Genomic DNA, 14,236 nt, shown 5'->3' with positions numbered 1-14,236 from the left:
ACCCGCGTCCCACCGTGCCTTAGGAGCATGCAATTCTTCATTAGCTTCCTGCTGGAGTGACAGGTAACAACTTGCAGCCTTGGATGTGGTTGCACACCTCTCCCTCCACACCAAAAGTCTCCTCCAGTGGGTCTTGGATGAGCAGAAGTTGAGCTGCATTTTGACTTGCATTAGCAACATGCTTGAAAAGGTCTTTGCTTATGGGGATTTAGTGCACCTATTGACTAGTTGATGTGATGTGCCATTATAGTGATGGCACATAGGTATGTCCCCTCTATGCTTGCAGTAATTTTGAGCTCTTGGAATAAAAATAATGAGGATGCAGCTCTTCTGCTACATCAGTACAGTGCTCATCTGGCATTAATTTAGCGCTTTTGTTATGTGCAAGCTAAAAAGGTACATGAAAAAGCCCTTGAAGTGAATACGGCTTTCAGAATACGGTTTGAGTGAGATCCAGCAATAATACAAACAGGGGCCTGCTGGCATGACAACAGGGCTTCGGCTTGCTCTCCCCACCTCCCAGCACACCCACAAAACCTGCCCCAAAGGGCTGGAGGACTCTCTGAAGCAGAATTTGGGGGGGGGGGACATAGGGGACTGCAGTGAGGAGGAGAGAAACTGAAAGACCCATTGAACAAGTAAATTCCTTTTGTCCCAGTTGACGGACATCACTGGACGCCACTTTGTGTTGGAGTTTGTGGTAAAGAAAACAGGATGTGTTCAGGGTGTCACTTGATTTAGCTGGGTCCAGTGTTTTATCTCTTGATCATTCATATGAGGAGGAGGAGTTTGGACTTGATCTCCTGCCTTTCACTCCCCTTCAGGAGTCTCAAAGCAGCTAACAATCTCCTTTCTCTTCCTCCCCCCAAACAAACACTCTGTGAGGTGAGTGGGGCTGAGAGACTTCAAGGAAGTGTGACTAGCCCAAGGTCACCCAGCAGCTGCATGTGGAGGAGCGGGGAAGCGAACCCAGTTCACCAGACTATGAGTCCACCCCTCTTAACCACTACACTATGCTGGCTTAACAGCTTAATGTGGCAGCAATTCCTCATATCCAGAACATTTATGAAAGATGGGTTTATTGTGAAGTTAGAATAGCTCACCTGAGATTCCAAAAGATGGGCCTCATGCTCTTTTTCCTTCACTGAATTTGCAGTGAGCTGTATGTTTCTCTGAATTTTTAGCAGTTCTTCTGCCTTGTGCGAAACATTCTGAGTGGAGATGTCAGCCAGTTGCTTCAGTTTTGTAGCATCCTCTATTAAGGCCAGCTTTTCTTTAGCATTTTCATCTGCAGGAAATTATCAGGTTCACTCTAGCATTTAAAATCTTTACTATCTTCCCATAAACTTCAGTTTCTTTTTGCAGATAACTTTTCATGTGATATATGTTTTAAAAAGCACCCAGATATTCCTAAGGTAGTTTTTCTAAGAACCATGCTCAGCGGGGTATGCCCCATTCTGTCACTTGAGGTGAAACAGGAAGTGCCCCCCTTGCCTTGTCACTGCTGCCACTACCCATCTCCTCCTGCTACTGCCACTGCTTTCTCTGCCACTGCAATACACCCTGCCACAGGCAATTACAGGCAATATTGCACTGATTTTGGCCTCTGGTGGAGATGGACAGGGCAGGGCACCAAAGGGCATTCCATCTAGGGGTTTTCTGCCACCTGAGGCAGCAGTCTCACTCTGCATAATGGCTGGGCTGGCTCTGACAATACTGAACAGGAAGCATGTCCCTTTGAGCTAAGGGGGGCTTATTTCCAAATAAAGCATGCTTATGATTGGGCTGTGAGATACTCTGATGTACAGCCCAATCCACAGTTTGGCGTACAATGTCAGAACAAGCAGTACCGTATTTTAGGTTGTGGCAGCTGAAGAAGCCCAGCAAGCCTGATAACAAGGAAGCCATATACAAGTTATGCCTATTCATATACATGCAAAACCTTAAATATTTGTGTAAGCTTTCAATATCCCTAGTTCTTGAAAGAGAGCTAGGAAGATTTAAGCCAGGACTGTAAGTCAGTGTTGGGGCATGTATCAGTTTCGTTGTAAAAAGGTATTGAGGGCAGTGGTAAATTTTGCAAGGAGGGCATATTCTAGAAACTCATTCTGGAGTGAAGTTACCAGTAAAAGAGACAGACATTTGTGCCTTGATCCAGCACAGGTTGCATGGGAAAAGGGTAGTGCCACACTGTGTTGGAAAGCAATGCAGCATCTACGCTCAAGATGTGTACAGTAAGCCTGCAACTTGCACACATTTAACTTGTGCACATACAGTTTTACACGCTTGGCAACTTAAAAATAAAAATAAAAATGGAAAGGGAGCAGGCATCCCACAAATAAGACTTTGTCCATTCCAGCTGCCATTTTACCCAATGGTTAGTGCTTAAGGTGGATGAACTGAAGATCTATCCATCATTGGTATAGTTGGATGTTAGCCTCTTCCATAAGAGAAGTATCCTAGCTGTATACAAAAGCCAAGCTAGCATCAGTTCATTATTTATGAATGTATCTTGATGGTAAGAACAACAACTCATGGAACATTTCATTATTACCTGATAGTATTTGAAGTCGTCTGTATATTGCACGGATTTCAGCTTCAACTATCTTGGTGCTGTTTTCTTTCTGTACAGTTTCTATTTGGGCTGTGTTTATTGCAGTCTCTAGTTCCTTTAAAATACACACTGTAGGTTTGCATCATGCAAATACAAATGTGGAAGACAAATGTTGAAGCCAAATAACAAAAAAATATATAGTTAAGATATTACAATATCATTTGGGGCTCCACAATGAATCTACAAATGATCATATAGTCTAGAGAGCTAGATGCAAAGATTCAGCTCTGACTTTAATACATTTGTTGTGCTTGTGACTTCCAGTCCGGCATATGCATTGCTCTGTCTGGACTGAGGTAATGAGGCTGGAGGTATTTATGTATTTTTAATGAATTTTTATGCACAGTGGTGCTCTGAAAGACTGAGATTGCACATCAGTGGACAAATGGTACATGTTCAAAGTAGTTAAAATGCTGTTGCGTTGAGCATTCTGACTGCACTGAAACTTGCACCGCATCTAATCTGCAAGTAAACTTTTAAATTTCAGTTATGTGATTTCTGATTGTCTCTCCATCTAGTCAATATCTACTTGTTTTAAATACTGGTAGAAGTATTCTGCATTTTATTCCTAAGAGCTAGCTATACTGCCTTGCCAAAGTGAAAATGGCTAGAAGCATTTAGAAGGTTTAACTGGAAGATGGGTTATGTCAAGACTGCCAGGTTTATTTTGAATAGGGTATTTGGTCCATAATGGGAGGTTTTATGCTTACATCTAACACCTCTGTATACTATTAAAGGTAAACGTAAAGGTACCCCTGCCCATACGGGCCAGTCGTGTCCGACTCTAGGGTTGTGCGCCCATCTCACTTAAGAGGCCAGGGGCCAGCGCTGTCCAGAGACACTTCCGGGTCACGTGGCCAGCGTGACGAAGCTGCTCTGGCGAGCCAGCACCAGTGCAGCACACGGAAACACCGTTTACTTTCCCGCTATAAAGCGGTACCTATTTATCTACTTGCACTTAGGGGTGCTTTCGAACTGTTAGGTGGGCAGGAGCTGGGACCGAAAGACGGGAGCTCACCCCGCCGTGGGGATTCGAACCGCCGACCATGCGATCGGCAAGCCCTAGGCGCTGAGGTTTTACCCACAGCGCCACCCGCGTATACTATTAGTGTACAGTTAATACCTATTCCTAAGCGACGTTTCCTATATAAATGCAGTGACTATGCAACTGTGAGAACAAATTTCTGTGAAACAAATGTGAGCCTGACCATGCATCAAAACTAATTATTCTGTGTAGTAAAATGGACTGAAAAGACACTGATTCAAAGAACCATGTATGTATGCATGAAGTGCTTCTGTACATGCACAAAGACTTCTCATATCATTTTACTTGAGCTGGGCAGCCCCTCATGCCTTCCTAGAGCTCACACTGGAAGGGTCTCTAAGTCTACATAAAGTGGCTTTCTGGAGGACACAGGGACCTTCTGTAGGAAGGCTGTTTCAAAAAAGCCCTGTTAAAGCTGTCCAGGCCTATAGATTAGCTCCTTGAGTCCCGATGACAGTTGACAGATTACAGATTAGCAGTTGTTTACAAACAGAATTCATCCAAAGGCAAGAAAACTTTGGGAGTTACCTTTATTTTTTGCAGCATTTTTTCAGCTTCTCTGGTAACTTGGGGTTGGACGCTTGTAGCCTTTTTAGCTCTCTCCCTAGTTTACAATGGATAATTAAGGAGCATTGGTTTGAGATGTTGGAAGGTCAGTTCATATGTTTTGGAAATACCAATCACATTAACAATCCCACGCTGTATGCAAATTTGCTATCGGTTTGAGATACCCTCTAACAATTTCTGCAGTGCTAATGAATGCACCCCCCCACAAGAGAAAATAGCTGCTTTCCAATTCAGATTTTAAGAAATTTGAGGGGGGGGGGTAGCTGAGGAATGGGTACCATCCTAAAGTAAGCTCCACTGAGCCCAATGGGAGAGTTAAACATCTCCCACTCTAATCACTCACATAAATGTCTTGCTATTTTCCTAGTTTACTTAATAGGTATTAAAAGTTACATATAACCCTGAGTGAAAGGAGAGTTGTGTATCGTGAAATAGATGTTAGTCATGACATGTGGCCTTGAATAAGTCAACAAAGAGTGACTCGTGGCTGTCCTGACTGGCAAAAGCAGGAGACTGCTTTTGTGCCTCAACTAGCATAATTGACATATTTGTGTAAGAAGCCTTTCCTGGCTAGTGCCTACTTTAGCAGGTACGTAAAGGGTTAGCCTCAGAATAGCAGACACACATATAAAGGAGTATAGAAGACATAACTACTGACAATAACACTTCACGCATATGATGTACTGGCATATTCCAGGCCTGTTCTGTGCCTAGTTTTCACTAGAGGAGGGGTTCCCAAATGGTGGTCTGTGAGCTTCATTCAGCTGGTCCACAGTATGTGGTAGGTGGTACCCTCCCTGTGGAACTCCTTCTCTTCAGATGTCAAGGAAGTAAACAACTATCTGACTTCTAGAAGACATCTGAATGCAGCCCTGTATCGGGAAGTTTTCAACATTTGTTGTTTTAGTACGTTCTGATATATGCTGTGAGCTGCCCAGAGTGGCTGGTGAAACCCAGCCAGATGTGCAGGGGTAAAAATAATTATTATGTCTGCATTAAAAAACAGTACATATTTTAAATCGTATTTTAGTGCTTCTTTTATACTGCATTTTGCTGCATTACAGATTGATTTCAAATTTCAAAACAATAAAAGAGCTACAATTTTCAAAGGGGGTAAATGGCCAATTCCTCTTCCCAGGGAGCTCTGGAAACTGTGGCTCTGTGAGGGGAACAGGTTGTCTTAACTACTCTCGGCACCCTTCACAAGCTACAGTTCCCAGGAATGGCGCTTGAGAGGTGTGCAGATTTCCAGTCATTCTTTTATTAGGATAATGAAAAAGGTTCCCTGTAGGATAAAGTTAAACATAAAGAAACTGCCTTCTCTCTCCTTGCATGGCTTTCCAGTGACACTGAAAATAATTCTGGCAGATACGTTGTGGCCTGTTCCTGAATAGGCAGACAGAGACCTGACTTCAAGCTGTCAGTATAAAGAACATAAAAGGAATGCAGTACTTTGCCCCTCAAAGGATGGCCCTTCCATATTCCTGAGGTAAAGTAGAGATGAAAGACTAAGCTCTGGTTGCCAGAGATTTAATATGCTGCCAGCTAAGCTTACAGCTAAATTTCTTGTCTGAGATAAACTGATGTTAAGAGAAAGGGTTTCACAGTCTCTGTGAAGCCAAAAGCACACACAGCTGGTCGCAATTTGCCTCTCACAGAGGGAAAAGTCTGTTACTACAGTCAACCCTGCATATGTTTTTGGATGCATTCACTTATGGGATCAAGGGCCCAAAAGCAGGGTCCATTTCACATGCATCATCAAATTGTGGTAGGCATTACTCCCCCCTCTAGTAATACGCTTTTAAATATGGTTAATGCCACCATTTACTGCTTGTGGCATTAACCATATTTAAAAGTGTATGTGAAGTAACACTTTTAAATTTACCACGGGTTATTTAAGATGTGGATATTTATTTTGAATAATTTAGGCTGGAAACCTGTGCCAACTTACTTGGAACTCGGAGGGATTTACTTCTGAGTAGACATGTATAGGATTGCAGTGTCATAGAATTGTAGAGCTGGAAGGGACTCTGAGGATCATAGCCGGGTTTTTCCCTGCACACACATCCAGGGTGGATTTGATTTAAATCAAATCAGTTTAAATCATGATTCAAATCACTAGTCAGTAAGACTTGATTTAAATCATTTTTTTACAGAAAGACTCATTCTTGCTGATATAACCTTAATATTTACAACCAGATGAAGGTTTCATTTTTGGAATATTAAATTTTCTGAGTAGTTTTTACAGTTATATCAAAAGTTACTGATTTGGTTATACTATTAGAAATACATAGACAGATAACTTATTAAACCTCACAATAATTTCATAATTAACTGCTTATATTTGGACAACTTTTCTGCTGTACTTTATTGGAAGGAGAAAAATGATCATTTCCTTAATAACAATTTAAATGATTTATTTCACTAAAACGACAACGTTATAGCATATGTATCCATGTTTGTTAACTGTGGTTAAACAATTTAAAAAAACACACCTTAGACTGAATTTTAGCACACATGAAAAACTTGAAACAAATCCTTATTTCCTGATGAATAACCTTTGGACTATAATGTAACTTAAATAGAAAACTATCTTTAGAAAGATTTTCCCTTCAAAAACATTTTATTTTTAAAATCTGATTTAAGGCTTCATGCGGTCCGGCGACACCCAAGTAGGAGGCAGCTGAGTCACTGCTGAGTCGCCCCGTGTTTTCTGCCTTGTCAGCCTGGGCTCCGGCAACAAGATGAGTATTGGCGGCTTGGATCAGAATGAGGAGTTCTACCAGCAACTGTGGCTGCAGGAGCTGTACGGCAAGAAGAACGAGGAAGGCAGTAAGGACCCTTTCACATACATGGACCCAGCGGACGGGACGCAGTATGAGTGGGATTGTGACAAGAAGGCCTGGTTCCCAAAGGTTACTGAAGATTTCCTGGCAACATATCATGCTAACTACGGCTTTCCCACGGAAAGTTCAGATAATTCACCTGTATCTCTTGCAAATACTGAATCTAAAACTCCTGCAGACTCAAAGACTACCAAGGTCCAGCAGCCAACAGATCCAAAAGCATCTCAGGCAACAGATCTTCAACCGAAAGGAAAGAGAATAAAACCTGACGCAGGATGGTTTCATGTTGAAGAACAGAGAAACACGAATGTCTATGTGACAGGTTTACCACCGGACATTACAAAAGATGAGTTTGTGCAGGTTATGTCAAAATGTGGTATTGTTATGCGTGATCCGCAAACAGAGGAGCCTAAAATTAAACTTTACAAAGACAAAGAAGGAAATCTGAAAGGAGATGGGCTCTGCTGCTACTTAAAGAGAGAATCTGTTGAACTAGCATTACAACTTTTGGATGAAAATGAAATTAGAGGCTGCAAATTGCATGTGGAAGTTGCACAGTTTCAACTGAAGGGGGAGTACGATGCCAGCAGGAAGAAGAAGAAATGCAAAGACTACAAGAAGAAGCTGTCTCAACAACAAAAACTGCTGGATTGGAGACCGGAGAAGAAAGATGGCAGCGTTCGAATGCGGCACGAGCGTGTTATCATTATCAAGAACATGTTCCACCCAAGCGATTTTGAGGAAGATCCTTTAGTGCTAAATGAGATAAGAGAAGATCTTCGGACAGAATGTGAAAAGTTTGGACACGTAAAGAAAGTCATTCTATTTGATAGGCACCCAGATGGTGTTGCTTCTGTGTCATTTAAAGAAGTAGTAGAAGGAGATGTCTGCAAACAGGCACTCAATGAGCGATGGTTTGGTGGACGTCGGCTCTCTGTGGAGACCTGGGATGGTGCAACAGATTACCAGGTTGAGGAGACTTCAAGAGAAAGGGAAGAGAGACTGAAGGGTTGGCAGAAATTTTTAGGTGATCCAGATTCAGAAATGCCGAAAACAGCATGTGACACAGATTCTGGTGTCCAGCTTCCAGAAGGCGTTAAGCCATCTAAAGTTAACAGTGCATCTGAGGGTGGCCCAAAGGGTGAAGCAGCTGAGAGAGGAGATAATGGCAAGGGTACCAACGAAGATGTCACAGCATCCACAGACAGCAGTGTTGCAGGCAGCGACGAGGAAGCGGACACATCTTTAACTCATTTGTAAAAGCATCTATGTAGGGTAACCTCTAAACCTCAGTTATCCTGTGCTTCAAAGTAACTGCAGGCAGCATTCAAATGAATATGTATGCATTACCCTATTGAGATATCAGTGTGTTTTTGAGGTGTTTCATTAAAAGTAACATTTAATGATCATCTTTAAAAACATATGTTCATTTCTGCTGCTGTCCAAGCTGTGTGTATGTGTCCATAAGTTGCCAAGAGCCTGCCGAATTGAGCAGCTGTCTTGCATTATATCTTTGCTTTGCCAGTGTTCGAAGTCCGTAAGTGTACGCAGGTACAAACATGCGGTTCCTATTAACTACACAAGGACCTTTAGAATTAGAGGTATGAATGCTTATAATTTTTAGCTCCCAATTTTCTAAATGCCCCAATCTTTGGGTGTTCCAGTACTTATTTGGATGAGCTGGATTTCCTGATACTACACACTTTTAAAATAGCAGATCACTGAGATTATATTACAGTATTGGCACCCTGTGCATGTAGCTGGGGAGTGGGAAAAATAATTATCACCTGCAATTAATAAAGATAAATGTTCTGAAAGTGCTCTCCTTGGATGCAAAGTTTTAGATGACTGAAGATCCCCATTCATTTTAAATCCTGATGAGATTAGATGACAAATAGGAAAAATGTGTAAATAAGACTAACTCTGATCTCTGTTTTTAAGTTTTTGATGATGACTTCATATTGGAAGCAAAGCAAGAGCTTGTGTGGTGGAAATGTGATATTTTTCAAATTACTGTGTTCAAATGTAGTTTGGTTTCAGGCATTTGTCAAGGGTGATAAGCATATGGAGCCTGTTCTTTTTGTATACTTGGTTTGACTACAGGAGACTACAAATGAAATTGTTTTGAGATTCCCTCTCAAAATTGTTGCTCAAATTTTTAAAGGCAGGCGTTTGTTTACAGATACAAGCCATTCAGAACTAGCAAACATTTGTCTTCAGGTTTTAAATGTACCTGCCTTTCCAAATGTTGAATATAAAATTATTTTCCACTATCATTTTTAACAAGATCTATCAAATCAACTGCACTAAAAACCACCAAACAGTTACTATTTTTAAGCTCAGATCAGACATAATGAGAAACCATGAACTTCCATGATGAGAATGAGCAGCAGTGGGCATCTTCCTCTTAATATTTTATATTTGGGAATATGGGATTGTGTTTAAAAAAATTAGAGAGATTAAATTTGCATCACACTCAAAAAAAAATCCAATTTAAATAAAAAAAGATTTAAATAAAAAAGATTTGATTTTTTTATTTTTAAAAATTTCTTTGATTTTTATCCACCCTGCACACATCTCATTCAAAAGTAGTCAAAGCCTAAAAATGGAAGGATGGAGGCTCAAGCTTTCCTCAAAGGTATCACTTCAGTGCTGTCCAAACTTTTTTCAAAGACGGCCAGATTTAATGAAGTGAAGGGCCGTGAGGGCCAACCAAAGGGCCGACCAAAGTTGTTGACCTTTTTTTTTTTGGATTGAAGTTGTTGCGCTTTTTAATGATTTTACCCCAAAGTTGTTGAGGGTTTCTTAGGATTTCACCCCAGGAAATAAACTGCCACAGAGGCTGGATTGAACCAACCAGCGGGCCAAATAAGGCCCCCAGAACAGACTTTGGACATGCCTGTATTACTTAAAAACCCCATGTCCAAATTTCAGGAACCCAAGGCACTCTTCCGTATTGCCACTTTACAACATCCACAATGAGGGATCTTGTATTCTCATCTGATTCTGAGCCCTGTTCAGCTTTCTTTTCATTTCCTGATTACTAGATTTCAGAGGAGAGCATGCTTTCTGGAGTGGCTCTATGTCAGGCTTCCTCAACCTCGGCTCTCCAGATGTTTTTGGGCTACAACTCCCATGATCCCTAGCTAGCAGGACCAGTAGTCAGGGATGATGGGAAATGTAGTCCCAAAACATCTGGAGGGCCGAGGTTGAGGAAGCCTGCTCTATATAATATTGGGGCTGAACCAAAGAACTGAGCTGCTTGAGGAGGGAAATCCAAGCTGACCACCTTTCTACAATCCCACATACCATGTGAGTTACAATCCAGCAGGAAGTTGTCTTTTCCATTCCTCTCACAACAAATAGACACCATGGCTATTCATACACAAGAATGGATGGCCCGATGGTATGACTTAGTCTAAGACAGCTTCCAATGTTCCTAACTCTACCTAGCTGAAGCTGCTACCTCTCCAAACATACAGCAAAAATCGTGTTCAGGTTACAGCAAGGAAAATTGCAAATTTGTATACTGTCCTATTAACAGAAGATATGACACGTGTTTTCTAAATAAAGGAACATGCAAATATTTTTGAACAAGTAAAAAAACAAAAAAGGCTTACTGATGTATAAATAAAACCAATGAATGACAGTTTTCCAAAAAAAAAGAAAGACTGCGATTCACAATATTCCAGTTTCCTAAATATTGTTTGTGGGGTGAGTGTGTGTGAACAGTTCAGAGTTTTCATAGCTACTTCTACTAAAACAGTATTACTTCAAAGGATATAGATATGACGTCTCACATTCCAGTAAGCAGACTTGTTTTTGCAAATTCTTTATGTACTCTGCTTCAATCGCGCCCAGAGAGTCCATTGTGCTGGTGGGGGGGGGGTGTGTAAAGGTGAAACAAAGCATAATTTGAAAGAAGCACAGGTAAGGAAAAAGCAGTGGGTGGTATCATCCCATCAGTGCAAGAATTTCCATTTGAGTAATGAGACTCCTCCCCTCCCATGCTCCTCAGATCTGGTCCAGAGGTTTAAGGGAACTCCCAGAACAGATTTAGGGGGCACACAGGACAGCACATTTTTAACATACAAAGGGGGGGAGTTCCTCCCTAGTCCTCCTGAATTCCCCCTCTTCCCAGTTATGCCTTTTCAGTTCTGCTTGGTCCTGGCTTACATCTGGACAAAACAAAATGCAGATTTCAATTCTGTTTGTGTTCTCCTCTAGACTCTATGATTTAGGATTTGTCCCTCGGTTTTAAACAAATCCTGTGCCTGCGTAGCCCATATGGCATAAATGGGCCTGTTACTTTAAGGAGATTCAAGCATTCAAGCTCTTGGGTATGGACTTGGGTGGGAGGAGGGGAGGCTGGGCATTGGCTGTGAAGACCTGGTAAGGCAAATCGGAATCATTCTTCAATGAAGTAATTGTGACCCTGCATTATCTTATACTGGATGACATAGAGATAAATATTACAACACAGACAGTTACAGCACAGCTAGTTAAAGCACAGCTAAACATCGCTCTGAATAGGATCGGTCCAGCCTATTATGATCCCTGGCCTGCTGTTGTCCACTTTTTTTCCAACCAGGGACAGGAGACAATGTCAGCCTGTTCTAGAGATTTATGTTAAGCGGGACCTTTGGAGTTCTTTATATTTTTAGTTAGATTTTAAATGCCAAGTTTCTTTACGTTGCAATAATTCACTATTAAAGTACATGCTTCATGGCATTAATTTAATGAAGATTCAGAATCCCCTTCTACGTTATTCTATAGTGTCCATGCTGAGAGCCAGCATGGTGTAGTGGTTAAGAGCAATAGATAATCTGGTGAACCGGGTTTGCGTCTCCGCTCCTCCACATGCAGCTGCTGGGTGACCTTGGGCCAGTCACACTTCTCTGAAGTCTCTCAGCCCCACTCACCTCACAGAGTGTTTGTTGTGGGGGAGGAAGGGAAAGGAGAATGTTAGCCGCTTTGAGACTCCTGAAGGGGAGTGATAAAGCGGGATATCAAATCCAAATTCTTCTTCTTCCTCCTCCTCCTTTGGAGTTGATTCCTGCCAGTGAAATTTCATTTTATAAAGGCTTGAAATTGGGGGAATGCAGAGGGAGTCGCAGTGTGCAAGCAGAAGTCCTTGTGCTGACAGGAGGCTTCCTTTAGATGCAACCCGCTTTTTATTAATTTTTACACCATCTGCAATCTTAGGAGTTTTGTAAAAGCTTCCAAATCAATTTATATTGCCTTTCTTCCCCCAGCCCCCAGTGTCACATTAAAAAATGGCAAGCCAAATGTCAAAGATATTATTAATTAATTAAATTAAATTAAATTAAAATTTGTATACCACCTTGCATTATTGTCAGGGGAAAAAAACTTACTTCCAGGAAGAAAGGTAACAAAATTCAAGGTGGGGATTTTTTTTAATAAAAAAAAAATTGAAGCCAAGAGACAGGTCTGTTGTTTGTTTGATTTTAGCTATTTTAGTAAGTTTACATCCCACTTTATCTTCAAAAAGAAACCAAAGTGGTTAACAATAAGGAGAGGATACCAAAGACCAATATACAAAAATTAATCAAACTAATGTGAAGAGGAGTGATGTGCATTTGTGTGTTTATTAAGCAAGTTGAAAGAGATGACTGCAGGGTCATGCAAGAAAAAAAATAACGACATGTTGCATATTGTATAATGAGGCCATCCCCATCTTCCAGTGTAGATTGGGATCCTGAAATTCAGCAGTTTTCCCATTCAGTGGCAACAACATGTGCTTGTTGTAGCAAAGCTGATATCGTAGTAATAGCCAGTAATTGTTTTCAGAGTGCTACAGTGGGCATTTTTGCTGAACTCTAAATGAGCCAGATCAAAAATAGATTTGGGTGGAATGTTCATGTTATCTTGTTGAAGCGTTGTCTTATCTTTATATTCCAGGTAGGGTGGATAACAATCTTTAATGTATTAATGATGCTGCAAAATGCAGGGTTGCAGTCACTACTAGCCTGAGGCTTCCCTCATAGGTCTCAAGGTAACTGCTTTATTTTATACTCACATAGAATCAGGTAGAAATCAGCTTCTTTGCCAGAGACTGAAATGTTACAAGTATATTTAAGCATTTTCAATAGTAAATACAGATAAAATGTCTAACTCAAAGGAACCCCTATTCTCACCTCCCACCTCTCCATCTGTATATATTATTCACACTGAAGCAAGTTATTAGACCAATATTGTATAAATATTGAGATCAGTTGTAGGCATTAAGCGATATCATGTTCACTCTAATAGTCTTGATTATTTAAAGCTAGTCCAAGTCCGGTATAATGTAATGGGTAATTGTGTGTGTGTGTGTGTGTGTTTTGGGACACCTTTGCTTCTACCTGCTGTGCAAATTCTCCACTCAGCATGATTGGAGAACTGGTTAGAAGCAAATCCTATAATCTATATTGGGGGGGGGGGGAATGAAGGTATTATTATGACTGCATGACCATTCCTTTAGAATTTGCTCTTACCTTGCAATTAGGAAGCATTGTTGATGCGATTATAATTACTGTTGGGGTGAGAAGCTGAAATGACTGTTTTGTTTTAATTAAAAATGTATTAAAAACATGGTCCGCTAAAAAGACCAGCTGCATAAAAGTTTAATGTGTTAGGCAAGAGCCACTGTGCCCACTTTCCCTGGTCCAACTGAACCCACTGGAACTCGTGGCTGAGTAGACAGGCATTGGATTGCACTCTTCATCATTTAGCCACGAGATATGCCTTTAAAACCATTTCAGCTTTGCCAACAATGCTACTGGCTAGGTGGGTTGGTGATGTCACATTTACAGCTGGGAAACTGAGGCAGCAAGCTAAAGAAATGATTTAGAAGATTTCTCTGATGTCCGACTTGAGGGGGATGGGAAAACGACCCTCAAGAGTTAAAGAGGCGTGTGGACCTTTCAGCTTCGCTTTCTGCTGGCCAGTCTCTGGAAAACCCATCCAAACTCCTTGCCCCGCGGGGAGGTCGCTCCCTTAGAGCCAATCCTCTCTATATGCAGAGTATTCAGATGCAGATCAGCCCTGCCAGATACACTTACCTGCTCACATCGATGACTCCTACGAGGGCGAAGCTACTAAACGCTGTGAAGCCCAACTCTTGGTCCAAGTTCAGCGCTGTTTGCTTGCTTGGCTTCTGCC

The 14,236-nt window shown here is 41.3% G+C and overlaps 1 protein-coding gene across 1 annotated transcript in view; it reads right to left on the bottom strand.

Moving 5' to 3' along the window:
• The window catches only part of LOC310848601 (uncharacterized protein), a 27,537-nt gene extending 13,301 nt beyond the window's left edge, over window positions 1-14,236 (bottom strand). Inside the window, exons 1-5 of the mRNA XM_083747928.1 lie at window positions 14,137-14,236; window positions 10,857-10,946; window positions 4,188-4,266; window positions 2,555-2,669; window positions 1,104-1,288 (exon numbers count right to left, since the gene is read on the bottom strand). Of these exons, the coding sequence (XP_083604054.1) occupies window positions 1,104-1,288; window positions 2,555-2,669; window positions 4,188-4,266; window positions 10,857-10,942 (465 nt within the window). The 5' untranslated portion in view covers window positions 10,943-10,946; window positions 14,137-14,236. The remainder of the gene's footprint in view (window positions 1-1,103; window positions 1,289-2,554; window positions 2,670-4,187; window positions 4,267-10,856; window positions 10,947-14,136) is intronic.

The sequence above is a fragment of the Podarcis gaigeae genome (assembly GCF_964106915.1).
Source record: "Podarcis gaigeae genome assembly, chromosome: 7".
Taxonomy (NCBI): domain Eukaryota; kingdom Metazoa; phylum Chordata; class Lepidosauria; order Squamata; family Lacertidae; genus Podarcis; species Podarcis gaigeae.
This window is presented reverse-complemented; position numbering and strand designations above follow the sequence as displayed.